Source organism: Mesoplodon densirostris, chromosome 10 (genome assembly GCF_025265405.1).
Source record: "Mesoplodon densirostris isolate mMesDen1 chromosome 10, mMesDen1 primary haplotype, whole genome shotgun sequence".
In the NCBI taxonomy this organism is placed as follows: domain Eukaryota; kingdom Metazoa; phylum Chordata; class Mammalia; order Artiodactyla; family Ziphiidae; genus Mesoplodon; species Mesoplodon densirostris.
In genome coordinates this window covers 37,215,370-37,233,206 of record NC_082670.1, presented here as the reverse complement: position 1 = coordinate 37,233,206, position 17,837 = coordinate 37,215,370, and the positions used below count along the sequence as shown (strand labels likewise).

General features: G+C 47.2%; 1 protein-coding gene across 1 annotated transcript in view; it reads left to right on the top strand.

The window, feature by feature from the left end:
- The window catches only part of CMTR1 (cap methyltransferase 1), a 61,675-nt gene extending 44,616 nt beyond the window's left edge, over positions 1-17,059 (top strand). The window contains exons 14-24 of the mRNA XM_060109479.1: positions 6,550-6,606; positions 7,371-7,428; positions 7,933-8,001; positions 8,995-9,126; positions 10,031-10,153; positions 10,832-10,923; positions 11,783-11,851; positions 13,221-13,268; positions 14,213-14,325; positions 14,941-15,049; positions 15,691-17,059. Of these exons, the coding sequence (XP_059965462.1) occupies positions 6,550-6,606; positions 7,371-7,428; positions 7,933-8,001; positions 8,995-9,126; positions 10,031-10,153; positions 10,832-10,923; positions 11,783-11,851; positions 13,221-13,268; positions 14,213-14,325; positions 14,941-15,049; positions 15,691-15,823 (1,003 nt within the window). The 3' untranslated portion in view covers positions 15,824-17,059. The remainder of the gene's footprint in view (positions 1-6,549; positions 6,607-7,370; positions 7,429-7,932; positions 8,002-8,994; positions 9,127-10,030; positions 10,154-10,831; positions 10,924-11,782; positions 11,852-13,220; positions 13,269-14,212; positions 14,326-14,940; positions 15,050-15,690) is intronic.
- Positions 17,060-17,837: the final 778 nt, after the last annotated feature.

Sequence of the window (17,837 nt, the reverse complement as noted above, 5' to 3'; positions counted from 1 at the left end):
ACACGGGCCTCTCACTGTTGTGGCCTCTCCCATTGTGGAGCACAGGCTCTGGACGCGCAGGCTCAGTGGCCATAGCTCACGGGCCCAGCTGCTCCACGGCATGTGGGATCTTGCAGGACCGGGGCACGAACCCGTGTCCCCTGCATCGGCAGGTGGACTCTAAACCACTGTGCCACCAGGGAAGCCCTGGCAGGCGGATTCTTAACCACTGCGCCACCAGGGAAGCCCTGCCCATTTTTAAATTGGTTTGTTTGATTTTTGTTGTTGAGTTATAGGAGTTCTTTATACATTCTGGGTATTAATCTGTTAATCAGATATATGATTTGAAAATATTTTTTCTCATTCTGTGGGTTGATTTTTTACTATATTGATTGTGTCCTTTGATGCACAGAAGTTTTAAATTTTGATGAAGTCCATTTTATCTGTTTTTTTCTTTTATTGCCTATGCTTCAAGTCCATTCCTAAATCCAGTGTCATGAAGCTTTTCCCTGTTTTCTTCTGAGAGTTTCATAGTTTTAGCTCTTATGTTTAGGCCTTTGATCCATTTTGAATTGATTTTTATAGATGGTGTAAAGTAAGAGTCTAACTTTATTCTTTTGCATGTGGATATCCAGTTTTCCCAGCACCATTTGTTGAAAAGACTATCCATTCCCCATGGAATGCTTTGGCACTCTTGTTGAAAATCATTTGATCATATATATGAGGGTTTATTTCTGAGCTCTCTATTCTGTTCCATTGGTCTTGTTACCAGTACCACACTGTTTTACTGCTGTGTTGTAGTAAGTTTTTTTGAATTCAGGATATATGAGGTCCCCAGCTTTGTTCTTCATTTGCAGTATTGTTTTGGCTATTTGGGGTCCTCTGAGTTTCCATATGATTTCTAGGATGGATTTTTCTATTTCTGCAGAAACTGCCATTGGGATTTTGGTAGGGATTGTACTGAATCTGTAGATTGCTTTGGGTATTATTGTCATGTTAACAATAATCTTCCAATCCATGAACACAGCATGCCCTTCCATTTATTTATTTATGTCTCTTTTCATTTCATTCAGCAGCGTTATGTAGCTTTCAGTGTACGTATTTCACTTCCTTGATTTAATTTATTCCTCAGTATTTTATTGTTTTTGATGCTATTGTAGATAGAGTTGTTAATTTCATTTTCAGATTGTTCATTGTTAGTGTATAGAGATGTGACTGATTTTTGTCTGTTGATTTTGTATCCTGCAAGTTGGCTGAAATTTGATTATTATAACAGTTTATCATGGAATCTTCAGGGTGTTTTGCATAAAAGGTCTGTCATCTGCGAACTGAGATAATTTTACTTCTTTTCAATTGAATTGCCTAGAAGTTTTTTTTTTTTTTTTTTTTTTTTTTTTTTTTTCCGTACGCGGGCCTCTCACTGTTGTGGCCTCTCCCGTTGCGGAGCACAGGCTCCGGATGCGCAGGCTCAGCGGCCATGGCTCATGGGCCCAGCCGCTCCGTGGCATGCGGGATCTTCCCAGACCGGGGCACGAACCCGTGTCCCCTGCATCGGCAGGCGGACTCTCAACCACTGCGCCACCAGGGAAGCCCTGCCTAGAAGTTTTAAATTTTGCTGCTGAAATCCAGTTTATCAGTTTTTTCTTTTTGTTGGTGATTTTTGTTTTCTCTAAAAATTTTTCACTTATACTGAAGTCATGAAAGTATTCTCCTGCTTTCATCTAGAAGTTTTATAATTTTAGCTTATATGTTTAGGTCCATAATCCATCTGAAATTAATTTTTGTATATGGTATGATGTAGTGGTCGAAGTTCTTTTTTTCCATATAGATATCCAGTTCTAGCACCATTTGTTGAAAATACTATTCCTTTTCCCACTTAATTGCTTTGGCACCCTTGTTGAAAATTATTTGACTGTATATGTGTGATTTTATCCAGGGCACTCTGTTTTTTTTTTGTTTGTTTGTTTATTTGTTTGTTTTTGCGGTACACGGGCGTCTCACTGTTGTGGCCTCTCCCGTTGCGGAGCACAGGCTCCGGACGCGCAGGCTCAGCAGCCATGGCTCACGGGCCCAGTCGCTCCACGGCATGTGGGATCTTCCTGGACCGGGGCATGAACCCGTGTCCCCTGCATCGGCAGGTGGACTCTCAACCACTGCGCCACCAGGGAAGCCCCAGGGCACTCTTGTTTCCATTAATCTGCTTGTCTGTCCTTTGTTATGTTTCTTGATGTCTATACCTTGAAAAAAGTCATCTTGAGATCAGATAGTGTATGTTCTCAATCTTTGTTCTTCTTTTTCAAGATTGTATTAGCTAGTCCAGGTGTTCTTTTTGTTTTGTTTTGCATTTCCATATAAATTTTAGAATCATCTTTTCAATTTCTACAGTAGGCCTGCTGGATTTTTGATGGAGATTACATTAAATTTATAGGTCAATTTGGGGGAGAATTGACAGCTTAACAATATTGAATCTCCCCATACATGAACCAAAAAGTAACCATTTATTTAGGTTCTTTAATGTTTCTCAGCAGTTTTATAGTTTTCAGTATAGAGGTGTTATACATCTTTTGTTAAATTTATTTCTAAGAATTTTATGGGTTTGGATGCTATTGTAAATTGTGTTTTAAAAATTTCCTTTTCTAATTGTTCATTGCTAGTATATGGAAATACAATTGATTTTTGTATATTGACTACATATTTTGTGTGAATGCTTAATTTACTTTTTAGTTCTAGTAGTTTGGTAGATTCATTAAGATTTTTTACATATATAACCATGTCTTCTGCAAATAAATAATTGTATGCTTTCCTTTCCAATTTATATGCCTTTTAATGTCCATTGACAGATGACTAGATAAATATATATATTCCTTTATATATATATATTTAAAGGAATTAAAAAGGGATTAATAAAGGGAAATTTATAGCATTTAAATATATAGATATTTAAACAAGACAAAAACTTCAAAAGACTACAGATTTATAAATTAATACCCCTCATGAACGTAGACATAAAAATCCTTAATAAAATGTTAGTAAATCAAATTTAGCAATATATATAAGTGATACTCGTGACCAACTGGAGTTTATCTAAAAATGCAAGATCTGTATACCTTTTGAAAATCATTCATTGTACTTCATTGTATTAAAGGAATAAAGAAGAAAAATAATATAATAATTTTTATAGATACAAAAAGACTATTTGACAAAATTAAACATCGATTCATGATTAAAAACTCTCAGCAAACTAGGAATAGAAGAAAACAATCTGGTAAAGGACATCTACAGAAAACCTACCTACAGCTAACATCATACTTAGTGGTTAAATACTTTATACTTAAAATCAAGAATAAGGCAAAGATGTCTGTTTTCACCCTTCAATTCAATATTATACTGGAGGAACTAGTCGGTGCAATAAAGAAAAAAACAGAACTACCATAAGATCCAGCAATTCTACTTCTGAGTATTTATCCAAAAGAACTGAAATTAGGATCACAAAAAGATATGAGCCCCCCCTCCCCCCCACCAATGTTCACTGCAGCATTATTCACAATAACCAAGATTTGGAAACAACCTAAATGTCCATTGACAGATGAATGGATAAAGAAAATGTGGTATATACATAAATGGGATATTTCCCTTAAGCCTAAAGAATTTATTTTAGAATTACTTTTTTAGTGCAAGTCTGTTGGAGAGTGAGTAATTCCTTCAGCTTTTGTCTTTTGAAAATACATTTATTTCTCTTTCGAAGGATATTTTCATTGAATTTAGAATTTGAGGCATTTTATATTTTGTCGGTTAATCTATGACAAAGCAAGAATATACAATGGAGAAAAGACAGTCTCTTCAATAAGTGGTGCTGGGAAAACTGGTCAGCTACATGTAAGAGAATGAAATTAGAACATTTTCTCACACCATGTACAAAAATAGACTCAAAATGGATTAAAGACTCATGTAATACCAGAAACCATAAAACTAGAAGAAAACAAGGGCAGAACACTCTTTGACATAAAGTATAGAAATTTGGGGGGGATCAGGTCCTAAGGCAAAGGAAACAAAAATAAAGAAATTCCACCAAACTTAAAAGCTTTTGCACAGCAAAGGAAACCAAAAAAATGAAAAGACCACCTACTGAATGGGAGAAAATATTTGCAAACAATATGACTGATAAAAGGTTAATATCCAAAATATGGAAACAGTTCATATAATTCAAATATCAATAAAAACAAACCATCCAATTAAAAAAAATGGGCAGAAGACCTGAATAGACATTTTCCCAAGGAAGACATACAGATGGCCAACAGGCATATGAAAAGGTGCTCAGTATCACTAATAATCAGAGAAATGCAAATCAAATGAGATCACCTTGCACTTGTCAGAATGGCCATCATCAAACAACAAATGTTGGTGAGGATGTGGAGAAAAGGAAACCCTACTACACTGTTGGTGAGAATGTAAATTGGTGCAGCTACTGTGGAAAACAGTGTGGAGGTTCCTCAAAAAACTGATCCAACATGTGATCTAGCAGTACCACTCCTGGATATTTATACAGAGAAAACAAACACTAATTTGAAAAGACTGCATCCCACTGTTCATAGCAGCATTATTTATAACAGCCAAGATATGGAAGCAACCTAAGTGTCCATCAACAGCTGAATGGATAAAGAAGATGTGAGATATATATATAGATATAGATATATAGATATATAGATACACACACAATGGAATATTTATTACTCAGTCATAAAAAGAATGAAATTCTGCCATTTGCAATAATACGGATGGACCTAGAGTGATGGACCTTAGTGAAATCAGTCAGACAGAGAAAGACAAATACTGTATGTTATCACTTATATGTGGAATCTAAAAAATAAATGAATGAATAATAAAACAGAAACAGACTCACAGATTTAGAGAACAAACTAGTGATTGCCAGTGGGGAGAGGGAGGAGGGGAGGGGCAAGATAGGGGTAGGGGATTAACAGGTACAAACTACTATGTGTAAAATATATAAGCTATGGGGCTTCCCTGGTGGCGCAGTGGTTGAGAATCTGCCTGCCAATGCAGGGGACACGGGTTCGAGCCCTGGTCTGGGAAGATCCCACATGCCGCGGAGCAACTAGGTCCGTGCGCCACAACTACTGAGCCTGTGCGTCTGAAGCCTGTGCTCCGCAACAAGAGAGGCCGCAATAGTGAGAGGCCTGCTCACTGCGATGAAGAGTGGCCCCCGCTTGCTGCTACTAGAGAAAGCCCTCACACAGAAACGAAGACCCAACACAGCCATAAATAAATAAATAAATAAATGTTTAAAAATATATATATATATAAGCTACAAGGATATATAGCCAATATTTTATAACTTTAAATAGAGTGTAATATATTAAAATTTTGAATCACTATGTTGTATACCTGCAACTAACATAATATTGTAAATCAACTATATGTCAGTAAATTAAATAAGTAAAAAAACATTTATTGCTAATATCATATTTTTCATTTCTAGAGTTTTTGCTTTTTAAAAATTCAGTTTTTATTATTTATTTATTTATTTATTTTAATTAATTTATTTGGTTGTGCCGGGTCTTAGTTGCGGCTCATGGCCTCCTTAGTTGCAGCATGTGGGCTCCTTTGGTTGCGGCAGGTGGGCGCCTTAGTTGCGGCACATGGGCTCCCTAGTTGCGGCATGCGGGCTCCTGAGTTGTGGCATGCAAACTCTTAGTTGCGCATGCATGTGGGATCTAGTTCCTTGGCTAGGGATCGAACCTAGGCCCCCTGCATTGGGAGCATGGAGTCTTAACCACTGCACCATTAGGGAGGTCCCCAAAATACAGTTTTTATATCTCTGCCAATATTCTCCATCTTTTATTCATGTTATACCTTTTCCACTAGATCCTTTAACATGTTTTTCACAATTATTTTAAAGGTCCTGTCTGATAATTCCAAAACTTGGATCACCTCTGGGTTTTGTTCTATTGGACTGTTTTCCATCTTGTCAGTGGGTCACATTTTCTTGCTTTATCACGTCTCACTTTTAAAATTAGAAGCCAGACGTTGTGTCTCAAAGAGTCATGGAGCCTAAAGTAGAAAGGGCAGCTGTTAGTGCAGGTAAGTCAGTTTAGTGTGTAGTTGAACTGGGTCTGCACTCTGTTGTTGCTTTATTTAGAATCAGTTCAGAGAATTCCCTGGTGGTCCAGTGGTTAGGATTCCACGCTTCCACTGCAGGGGGCACAGTTTCGATCCCTGGTTGGAGAACTAAGATCCTGCAAAACTAAGATTCTTTAAAAAAAAAAAGAATCAATTCACTACTGCTTTCAAATTTTTAAGGATGCTATCAGAACCTTCCTTTTAGCTGGACTTGGGATCTGAGTGTCTGGAAGGTTTGACTCAGTTCTTCTGCTTTACCCTAAGCCTTCATCAGGTACCTTAAGGGTATGGTCGAGGGGTTTCTCTTTTGACTCTCTAGCCCCTCCCTCAAACATAGATGGCCATTGCTCTGGCTAAACTTCTCTGTCCTGATGTCTATTGGCTGTCTTTTTTGGTAATCCTTCTGAGATAAAATCATTTTTTTTCTTCTAGCCATTGTAGTCTGCAGATCAAAGCTCTGGCCAAAATCCATGCCTTTGTTCAAGACACGTGAGTGTTGCCCCTTTCCAGAATTCACCTATTTCAAGGGAAGATCTTTAAGTTTTGTTCCTCCTCCTGAGCTCTCTTGTTTATTTCATTTACACAAACATTTAAAAATACCTACTTTTTTAATCTCATACTTTGCTGTAGTCTGTGAAGGATGCCAAAGAAGCATATGGCATGAACCTTGCCCTCAAAGATTATGTTGTCTTTGGACAGACAAGAGTAACCCAGGAAAAGGATACAGGAAAGTTGTTAACAGTGCATCAGAGGATGTAGAATGGCATAGCACGCGTAGAACATCTAATGTTCAGGGGACACAGAGTAAAGAGTGATCAAAAGAGGAGATGTAGGACTGGTCAAGGATAACCTCTGGTAGGGGGTGAGCATAAGTTAATTCAGCTTTCTGGGACGTGGTGACATCCACCGGGATGGACTCAATGTGGCCTTTGTCAGAGAAGCCAGCATGTGCCGATGGGTAATTGGAAGAAGGGTGTGTGGGGACCCTGACATCCAGGGTGGTCAGGAGGGTGGTCTCCTCCCTTCCCTTTGTGGTGGGACAAGGAGGTCATCTCATTTTGTGTACATCTGAGCTCCCGTCTCCAAGAGGCAGAGGCATGGGAGTCTTATAAGCACTCTGGGTAATGGCAGCTTGGCCTCGTATGTGCATGTACACACGGACGTCCTCTCTCTGAGGTTCTGATGGGTGCGCAGGAGGCACACTCCTTGTATGTCTTTGAGGTATTAGTCATTTACCGGCTTCATTTTCCCAGGACACTGAGTGAGCCTCGGCAGGCAGAGATCCGGAAAGAGTGCCTCCGGCTTTGGGGGGTGAGTGTCTCCCCAGCCCATTTTTGCTCCAGGGCAGGGAAACTTTAAAGAAGAATGGGACTGACTCCCTACCCGGTCACCTTAGGGTTCCCCGCCCCCGCCCCAGTGAAGAGGTCTGCCTACCCTCACAGCACTCCAGAATTGGATGTCTCAGCATGGTTGGGAGTAACCTCCTTGGCCCTTTCACTGCTCGTTTAGCCCTGCAGGCTGGTTAGCATGGACAAGGGTGGTGGGTAAACAGGCCTCATTTTCCTGCTGGTAGCAACACTGACCACAGAGAGCCCCAGAGAAAGGTAAGTGGCCTTTGGGGTGTGCTACCACAGGGCCTGAAAGGGAGCAGTGACTGAATTAGCCAACTCCACTTCCCACCCCACCCCAGCTTCCTTTGTTGTATGCCATTTCCTCTTGCCCAGCCTGAGCCTATGCCCTTGCCTGCGTAGACTCACACACAGCCTTGGTCAAAAGTGTGTTTGAAAACCAAAGCTCTTTGCTGTCTTGTTTTAGATCCCAGACCAGGCTAGAGTTGCTCCTTCTTCCACAGACCCAAAATCTAAGTTCTTCGAGCTAATCCAGGTAAGCTTGGTATCTGGTGAAGATAAAAAGTTAGAGAGGCCTAATTAGATGTAGTATCACTGAGACCCCCAGATGCCTGGCCTCCAGAGGGCTTGTGCAGGTACCACATGGGTTCCCAGGGGCTGGGCTGAGGCCACCACAGATGGGAAATTTTGGTGTAGGGTGTTGAGTTCCCTGGGAGCCCATCAGGCTGCCTGAAGATTCTTGGCCCTAGATGTGTTCTGTTCAGCATTCCTGCTGCCCAAAGGGTGGTGCTGGCTCTCACTCCCTGGCAAGTTTAGGGTCCTGTGAGTGTGCCTGCAGGGGAAACATGAAGTATGGGATGATCTTAGGCTGGGGAGCTGGTCAGAGGGCCAGGAGGGGCTGCCAGGAGAGCTCACAGTGGATCTGGCCTAAACTTAGGCTCCCTGTTCTGTTTCTGGTGAGTGGTCCTCAGAATTCTTCTGCCCTATGTTTTCCTACCACCTGACTTCCAGCTTTTCCCTGGGCTTTATTTAAATCTGGCCCAGATCATGGGCCATTGTGCTGGTTTTGTAGGGTTAGGGACTGGAGAATGAGGTTCAAGATGACCTCAAAAAAAAAATAGCACGTGTAAATTTTTCTGAATTGGGTAGAGAGATTACTTAACTGCTTTCAAACCAACTGCTTGCAAGTCTTTGCCTTCAGTTTTATTGAAGGGAAGGCTTTTATATTCTGGTGACATTTCCTTATAGCTCTGGTAAATCGATCCGTACTCTGGGGACTTGGTGTTCTTTCCTTTCCCAGGCTCTCCTAATAGGTCCTAAAGGAACACTCCAAGCAGACAGAATTAGATCCCAGTTAGTGCATGTGGAGGTAGAGCAGGGGGCATGTTTCAGACAGCAAGTGCTTCCTGTCCCTCCCCTCCCCAAGCCTGCCCTAACTCCCTGACCCACCCCCCACCCCCAGGCACCCGTACTGAGCACCTGTCCCTTCCCCCAACCCAGCCGTGTTTTCTCTGACCCGGGGCTGCAGGGCACCGAGATCGACATCTTCAGCTATAAGCCCACACTGCTTACTTCCAAAACCCTGGAGAAGATCCGCCCAGTGCTCGACTACCGCTGCATGGTGTCTGGCAGTGAGCAGAAGTTCCTCATCGGCCTGGGGGTAAGTCTGCAGCCGGCTTCCTACCCAGCTTGGGTGTTGGAAGCTTGCTGTCTGTCTATGGGAATCTGGACAGCTGCCTGCCACACTTGGTGCACGTTCTCTTGGCACCAAGGAGCTGGAGCTTTGACCGCAGGGAAGGTATTTCTTGAAACTTCACTTCCTTCCTTCCTCTGAGTTAGCCAAACATCATTCATTCATTCTTTCTATCTTTCATTTATCCATGTATTTGCTTATTTACCTCCATGTATCGCTAAAGGGAGGAACACTGCCTCCTTTCTTGTGATGTGGAGCTTCCTAGGCTAGCAGGATGGTCAGTAGGCTAAGCTGGCTTGAGCCCATGCAGCTATTTCTTTGCACCACCACCACCATCCCATGTCATCCCCTGTCTTTGGAGTCTAAAATGAGGTGAGGGAAAACCTTGGTAGTTCTATATCTTAATTGGGTTAAGTCCTCATTGCTCTTTCCTTCCACTCTGGGCTGTCTTTACAGTTTTCTCTCTTCTTCCTCACTTAACTTTCTCTGTATCCTCTCACACTTTATCTTTTTTTACTTTCTCTCTGCTCTGCTCTCCGAACCCTTCACCAAACCCACTTCAGACATACACCAAGCTGGACCTTTCTTGAGGGCCTCTGATCATGAACTCAGGCCTCTTGAGTGGTGCCCTGAGCCTGTTCCCTCCCAGTGGGACAGAGTCAGAGCTCTCCTCTTCCACTGAGGCAGTGGAGGACAACACTGTCATTATAGTGTACGAAGTGTAACTGACTAATCTCTCCGAGACCTTTTCTTCTGGCATTTCCCAGCCCCATCAGCTTGTAGCCACCAACTAAAAGCCCTTTTGAGAGCTGAGCTTCTCACCGCTCAATGTCTTTGTCTGCCTGACCTGGCCCTTTCTCTCTGCCCATAGAAGTCTCAGATCTACACATGGGATGGCCGCCAGTCAGACCGCTGGGTCAAGCTGGACCTGAAGACAGAGCTACCCCGGGACACTCTGCTCTCCGTGGAGATTGTCCATGAGCTGAAAGGGGAGGTTAGAGGTGGTTCTGCTCACGTGTATGGCTCTGCCATCTGGGGAACAGCTGGGCCTGTCCCTTCGCCCCCATGCCCCGAGTTAACTGGGTTATGTGTATGTGGTGCCTGACAGGGCCCAGGGCCTGGCGAGTGCTTTGTAATTGTTCCTCCTCCTTGAGTAGTTGCTCTAAGCCATGGCATATTCAGGTAGGAAGGACCACAGTCTCCTTATGTTTAGGAGATCTTGATCATCTCTGTGTAGCAAAGTCCCTGGTGAACCTGTTGCATATTTTTTAGCTGCTGATTGTTATTGACCAAGGATTCCTTGGGAAAGAAGCAACTTGTTATTTCCCATGAGCTTTGGGTATTACAGCCATACAGATAACTTTCAGAACAGTCAGTGGGGACAGTTGGCCAGAGTGGGAAGCCAGGTCCTGCTGGAGCACCATGGCGGCAGCCTCACTGGGTTTGAGATTCAAGGGGGCTCATCACCCATCATCTCAGGCCTCTGTCTGCTCAGAAGCATGGGCCAGCCTGGTGCTGAGAATCAACTGGGAGGGAGGTGAGAGAAATATCCTGTGTTTAGAGCCCTTCCCTTCCCCCGGCTATAAGTAGAATGGAGGCCAGTGTGCCACAGTGGGCGGAGTGAGCCCCAGGCCAATTCCTGGCAGGGTGGGCAGTGTACTTGTCCTTCTAGGGAAAGGCCCAGCGGAAGATTAGTGCCATCCACATCCTCGATGTCCTTGTGCTGAATGGCAGCGACGTGCGGGAGCAGCACTTTAACCAACGGTCTGACCTGGGCCCTGGGGGAGGGAAGGTGGGCCGGGGTGGGCCAGGGCAGCTCTGTGGCGGCAGCCTCTGTGGCTTGGGCCTCACCCAGGCTTTCTCTGCTTAATCGCATCCTTAGAGTTTCCCTCTTCTACCCACTAGCTGGTTCCAAGGGCAGGGTGAGAAATTGGTGTTGGCACTTCCGGTTACCAGGACTTGGGCCTTGATTTCATACATACTAGCACACTCCATTTTGCCTCAGCTGTTCAGATCAGAGGTGATGCTTGTTTTAAGGTTGAGCAAGAGGGTGACCTTATGGGGAAGAGGGAGGGTCTTCTCCTCTGAAGAATGTGTTCTGTTCTTGGTGGTCCCACTTAAGTCAGTTTATCTGGATCCCAAAACTCCCACAGAGGTACTTTTGTTCGTGGATAGATGCCTAATCAGTCGTTTAAAAGGGGGGTACAAAAAGGAGAGACATCTTACACCGCCATGGTGCTGAAGTCACTCCTAAGTTGGTTCATCTGAGTGGGCGCACTGTGGTATCTGTGGTTTGGGGTGAAGGAGCCAATGCACAGAATAAAGATGATGCTTGAAGTTCTGGTGGAGGTGACTGAACACAGCCGAAGTTACACTTCAGGAAAACCAACCAAGATGTATTGAAAGTAGAGGTCAGAGTCCAGAGCCGGGGAGAGGGCGTTCATGACGACATCACGAGAAGGGCAAGGGTGGGCTTCCTGGGAGACATGAGTGCTGCCTCTTGGAGCAGTTTTGCTGCAGATTCAGGAGTGTTCTCTCACTGGTGCCATGACAATGCCCTGGGGGTGCGGGTGCTGGTAAAGATACCCTTACTTGCCTCTGAGAGAGACTGTTTGGATTGTAGAATTCAGCTTGCTGAGAAATTTGTGAAAGCTGTTTCCAAGCCCAGTCGGCCTGACATGAATCCCATCAGGTGAGCAGATCATCTCTCCCCCCAGATCCTCCTCTCTCATTGCTTCTTTCTGGCTAGTGCCTGCCTCCCTGTCCTGTGAGGGGTGGGAGGGCTCAGTGGAGGAGACCAGGCCAGGCTGGCATTAGAGATCAGACTGCCATTGAGTGATTTGCTTGGGGGTGCTGGGTAGGTGACTCCTTTGCCCCAGAGTATCCCCCATCCTGCCTGTCACAGTGGGCCAACCTCCACAGGAGAGGTTCGTTCCTCAGGGTTAAGGCATCCTCATTTAAGACAGAGCACTAACACACCTTGTGAGCCACACATTCATGCTTGAGTATCATTAGCATATCAATCCCGGCCTTCTCATTTTTTTCAGGTAAGAAAAGGGTGCTGAGGGAATGGGAGTTTTTGAACATGAAAAAGAAAAGGTTGGTTTGAGGTAATGGGATCCTTGGTGCATGGAAAGGCGGCCATGGTTTGTTGCCACGTTAGGTAATGTAAAAGTTCTAGGCCTTGAGAGGGTAACAGTCAGGGAGCAGACAGATGGAACAGACTTTTCCAGTCTGGGCTGAGGTCTGAGGTTATTATCTTTGGGGCTTCATGTGACTACAGACTGAGGTATCTATTTACATTTTATCAAAATCATTTTCATTATTCTTTTTAATACAGATTTACATAGGATTAAATCCAATAGTGGGAATGCACTTTTAGAAGTCTTCTGAAAATCTAAAAGTAATTTCTTGTGCTTTAAAATGTCCTGTCTGCCGGGTCCTGAGAAGCAGCTTCCAGGGGTCCTGTCTCTGTTGCTTGTGACAGTTTGGTTGCTTGGCTTCTGGGCACCTTACTCAGTAGCAGTTCCTAAGTCGTGTTCAGGGGCCCCCGGAGGTGGAGGGCTGGGCATCAAACAGGAGCCCTGCATCCTGGGTAGGGGGGGTCTCCTCACCCCTAATGGTAATAGGCCTATTAGGACGATTTGGAAGCAACTCTGTTACAGGAAGGCCTAAAATCCATGTAGACAGACCTGGGCAAGAGCCTGGCCCTTGGTGTTCTGGCCTCTAGAGATGGTGACTGTAACCCAGGGTGGGAATGCTGACAGGGACATCTTCATCTGCCAGACCTTCCTCTTTCCCCCACCTGACTTCCTGAACCATAGCTGTGCTCCCCAGGTGCCCTGGGGCAGGCTCCAGGGGATGCTTGGCAGCTCTGAAACCTAGGGCTTGTCTGTGGAGGACGGCAGTGACAGGCTAAGGGTCCTCATTCGTGGTGCGTTGGGTGGTGCAGGGCCTGAGGCAGAAGGTGAGGATAGGCACAGCCTCCTGCCTACCAGCTGCTGCCCAGACAAGTGTCCCACCAGGAATCCTTTGTCAGCTCTCTGTCCGTCTGTCCACAGGGTGAAGGAGGTATACAGGCTGGAGGAGATGGAGAAGATTTTTGTCAGGTGAGTGACTCAGCCAGGGTAGCTCAGGATTTGAGAGGAGTTGGGGTGGGGGGCATGGCAGTGTCCAGGATTCGTTCTCTTTTTCTGTAGAGGTGGGTTAGGGGTACAGCGGTGAGTTGCCCTGGTGGCTGCCTCTACCCGCCCCCCACCTCCTTTGCCTGCATGGCTCAGCTGCAGCCAAGGGCCCCCCAGCTGAGAGCTGATTCAGCACTGTCAGGAGGGGAGCAGGGTGGGTGTGCGTCAGGCAGAAATATGGGCTCGCTGATGCTGTAACAGTTACGAGGGGTGTGTGCATCAGGCAGAAATAGCAGCGGGCTTGTTGATGCTGTAACAGTTGCGATTGTCCCTGCTAGGGGCAGAGCAGCAAGCTGCTTGAAACACTATAAATCCCAGTTCCTGGTGCTGACAGAGATTGAGCCTGGAGGGCTAGAGGGGGCATAACTGCTTCCTCATAATCTTAGCGGTATGCAGGGTGCTCAGATCTGAGAGTCTCATCCTGTGTGTGCCCCTGTGGCCACTGGAGCTGGGCTGGGTCTCAGTGCTCCCGAATTAACTCTTTAGTAGCCACACTGATGCCATGGGTGGTGAACTGAAGACCCAGTGGCACTCGTAGTCACATCTTATCCTTACCGGTGTCACCCTGACACCCCACAAACAGTAGCAACATAGCAGGGGCATGTGTCACTTCCCTGCCTCCATTGCTTAGTTGGGAGTTCAGAGCCTGAGTTCTAAACCCACTGCACTCACTCACTTGCTGTGTGGCCTGGTGCAACTCAAGTCTCTGCCTCAGTTTCTCATGTTGAACTGAGGTAAAGTACTGTGGTTGGTTGGCTGATTTTGACATTAGCCAGAGACTAACGTTAGGGCTTTCTCTCTCTCTCTCTCTCTCACACACACACACACACTCACGCTTCCTGTTTGCATGCCTACTCTGGAAAATAAAGGTTAGAAATGAAGATCATCAAGGGCTCCAGTGGCACACCAAAGCTCAGCTATACAGGGCGGGACGACCGGCACTTTGTGCCCACTGGCCTCTACATCGTCAGGACAGTGAATGGTGGGTGATGAGCCACTGTTTCCTAACCCCACTCCCTCAGCCAGGGCACCTGGCCCAGACCCTACTTGAGCAGGAGCTAAGGGCTCCCTACTGAGGTGCGCATTTCTTTGAGGTGTATGTTGAGGGGGACTGTGTTCCCTGAGCCTCTTCTGTTCTTTGGTGGATCCTGGGGGTTGGGCTGGGGCTGCAGAGAGGGGAGCCCAACTTGTATATGCACACGTGATGTCCTCATGGCAGGAGAAGGGCCTTTGCAGTGGGCAACAGCAGATCCAGAAAGTCAAGCTGGGCCATTCGTATCACCTGTAGAATCCTTTTTCCTTAGTGCCCTCTGGCTAACAGACTCCTACTCCCTCTGCCAGGGCCCGGGAGATGTTGCCCTGGTAGCAGGTTGGCGGGACTGGGGAGAGTTGTTGAGAATTATCTTAGTCATCTTCCTGGAGCCCCTTTGGGCGGGTGATGAAGGCTGTGTCCTCGCAGGCTGTTCTCTGCTGCTGTTTGGAGGGGAGGGGAGTGGAGGAATGGGCGTGAAGGCAGGCATGCCCTTCATTGGCCTGACCTGTCCCCCATGGGTATTTTGTGTCCTTTCTGGGCTTCTTCCCCCTTTCCTACTGTCAGAGCCATGGACTATGGGATTCAGCAAAAGCTTCAAGAGGAAGTTCTTCTACAACAAGAAAACCAAGAACTCTACCTTTGACCTCCCTTCAGACGCCATTGCTCCATTTCAGTAAGTAGCCTTCTTCCAGGCCTGCCCCCTGCAGCCCCAAGTACTCCTGCTAGAATGCCAGCCTGACCTCTCGGGGCACACCCAGGTCCTGAGACTGACTGCTGCCCACGCAGGGGCTCCCCACGAGGGTATGGCTGTGATGGTTGGGGGTCCTGGGTGTGAAGGGCCCGACCCTGGCCGGGGCTAATGCTGAGGTCCACAGTCTTGCCTTCGGACCCAGTGTGTTGCCGGATTGTTGGTCATAGGTTTCGACAGCAGCCAGTAGCCCTGATGTGCCTGTAATTAGCCACTGACACCAGTGTGTCACCCCACTAATACTGTTCTATTAGAGCAGCAGAGACAGATAAACCAGGAATATCAGTAATTAGAGGATCCAGTAGGATGCAATTAGCAGCAGTAGAAGCTGTGTGTTGAGAAAAGCTGGTTCTAGAAGGCAGGGAGCAGGGCCTACTAGGTACGTTTGGCTGCCAGAGGGAAGACTCTCAATTGGAGTCATTAGACCTGCCCTCCCCCCCCCCGCCCCCAGTGCACACGCGCGCACACACACACACACACACACACACACTCTCTCTCTCTCTCTCTCTCTCTCTCGGTCCTGCTCCACGTGGGTACAGCCCTCTGACCTCCCTTCTCCTCCCCAGCATCTGCTACTACGGCCGGCTCTTCTGGGAGTGGGGGGATGGCATCCGTGTGCATGACTCCCAGAAGCCCCAGGACCCAGACAAGCTGTCCAAGGAGGACGTCCTCTCCTTCATCCAGACGCACAGCGCCTGAGGATGCCCACCCCTGCCGAATGCCCTGTCGTTCCCTGAGCCTGGCCGTGAGGTTGGTGGCGTCCTCTGAAGAGCTCAATTGGGGCCTTCTGGGACACTTTTTGGAATTCCCTCCCCGGAGCCCTGCCTGGGAACTGTCTCCCCTGCCGGCACTCAGTCTGAAGGATGCAGCTCCTACAGCACGTTTGAGGTCAGGGCCCAGGGCACATGGGGCCAGTGGAGGATGTGTCTGTCGGAGGGCAGCAGGGCTTCGGCTCTGCCATTCCTTCCCGTATCCTGTAGACTCACTTGTCTGAGTTCCACGCAGTGCCCTGAGGGCGGCCATGCCCCTGCGTTGCCCAACTTTTTATTGGGCCAACTCTGAGAGGCAGGAGGCCCACTGTTGAGAGCTGGCCAGGAGCAGCTGCTATATAAATCAAGGTTTTGTTTCTTTGAACTTGCTCTGTTTTGATGCCAAGTTGGAGATTTTCTTGTCTCCTCCCCCTACCCTCTCCTGGTCTTCCCTGGAGTTCTTCCCAGCCCAAACCTCTGACCGTCCCGCAGGCCGGGAAGGGAGGCATGTGGACCCCACATCTCTGACACCACGTCAGGATGCAGGTAGCATTGTCTGGTGGTAGGTGTGACTGCTTCCTGGGGTTGTAGAGCCTTCCTGGGCCTCACCCCTTTTGATCCAAACCTCAGGCAGCTCTAGAAGGGGAGGAAGCAGCCTTGAAGACCTGCCGTTTTCTATGCGCCAAACAGTAGTGGCCCCACTGTAACAGAGGTCCTGTTGGGTTGGGTCGCACCCAGTCCTCCGGCAATCATGGCACGCCCGTTTGTCCCAGCCACCTTGCTACCCTCCCCCCTCCATTTTTTCATCCCCAGCAGGAGGCACAGTTGCTTTTGTTTGTCCTTTTGTGGTCACTCCATTTCCTCTATCTTGGCGGGTGGAGGGGGAAGCTGGGCAGTAGCTTTGGGTGGGGGAGGGAACCTGTGGTTGTTTTTAATGGGAAATACCTCTCAGAGATGCTCCTGTGGGCTCCCTAGGGTCTCATCCCAGTGCTAGACTGGTTTCCATGGAGATAGATAGAGGGCACTGAGGCTCCCCATGAGGTTGGAATTGACTCCACCTCAGGGGTCTCAGGCCAGCATCCCCCAGGCTGTCAGCAGCACCGTTGAGATGCTGTATTTCCACCCAATTCTGGGTATCAGTGTGTCTTGCAGAATCTTGGATCATTAAAGATAAACATATTTTTAATGCCTGTGTGGCTCCGTGCTGGGGCTTGTCCTTCGGTGCTTTGTGGTCTGGGACTTGCGTGAATGAAACAGCTTGGGCTGGAGGTGAAGGGGAGGAAGCTGTACTCGAGGGGAGAAAAGAGGGTGGGTTTAATCAGAGCCTTGTCCAAGCTCAGGGCTGCTGTTTGTTTGCTGCCAAAGAGGGGCCCAAGGAAGAGTCAAAATTATGTGGCTCCTGTGAGAAGCAGGGATTAGAGAATGAATGAACCTACAGCCCAGCAGGGCAGTGTGACAATCCAGGATCAGTATGTGTGACTAAAATAACAGAGGCGTCAGACCAATTAGTGCCACTAGATGGGGAAGAAAGGGAGGGAGAGATGGTTTCGCTGACCCCGCCAACCTCCCCTGTTCTGCGTCTGCACTGGAGGCCGTGCATGTGCTGATGGCGCCTCTCCCTCTCTGCTCTAGGATAGCGTTTCTCCACCAGTCCCATCACCGGTGCAGGTTCTCCCTTAGAGCCCACTGCCTATGTGCTTAGCTCCTTCACCTGGGCCCCCAGATTCCTTCCTTAATGTTTCACAGCCTTACTTTAGCTCCCGGGGCAACTCCTTTCCTTGCTTTTACTTACTTGGTGTGATCTCGGCTCCCAAGCCCCTTCATCCTTTTGGTTGCCCTACTCAGCCTTACTCCAGCCTCCCACTCCCAGCCCTCCTGGCCCCTGTGCTGGGAGTAGAGGGCTGTGCTCGGGGGCGGTGGGGGTGGGGGTGGGGGGGTAGGTCTGTGTTTGCCGCTCCTGCAAA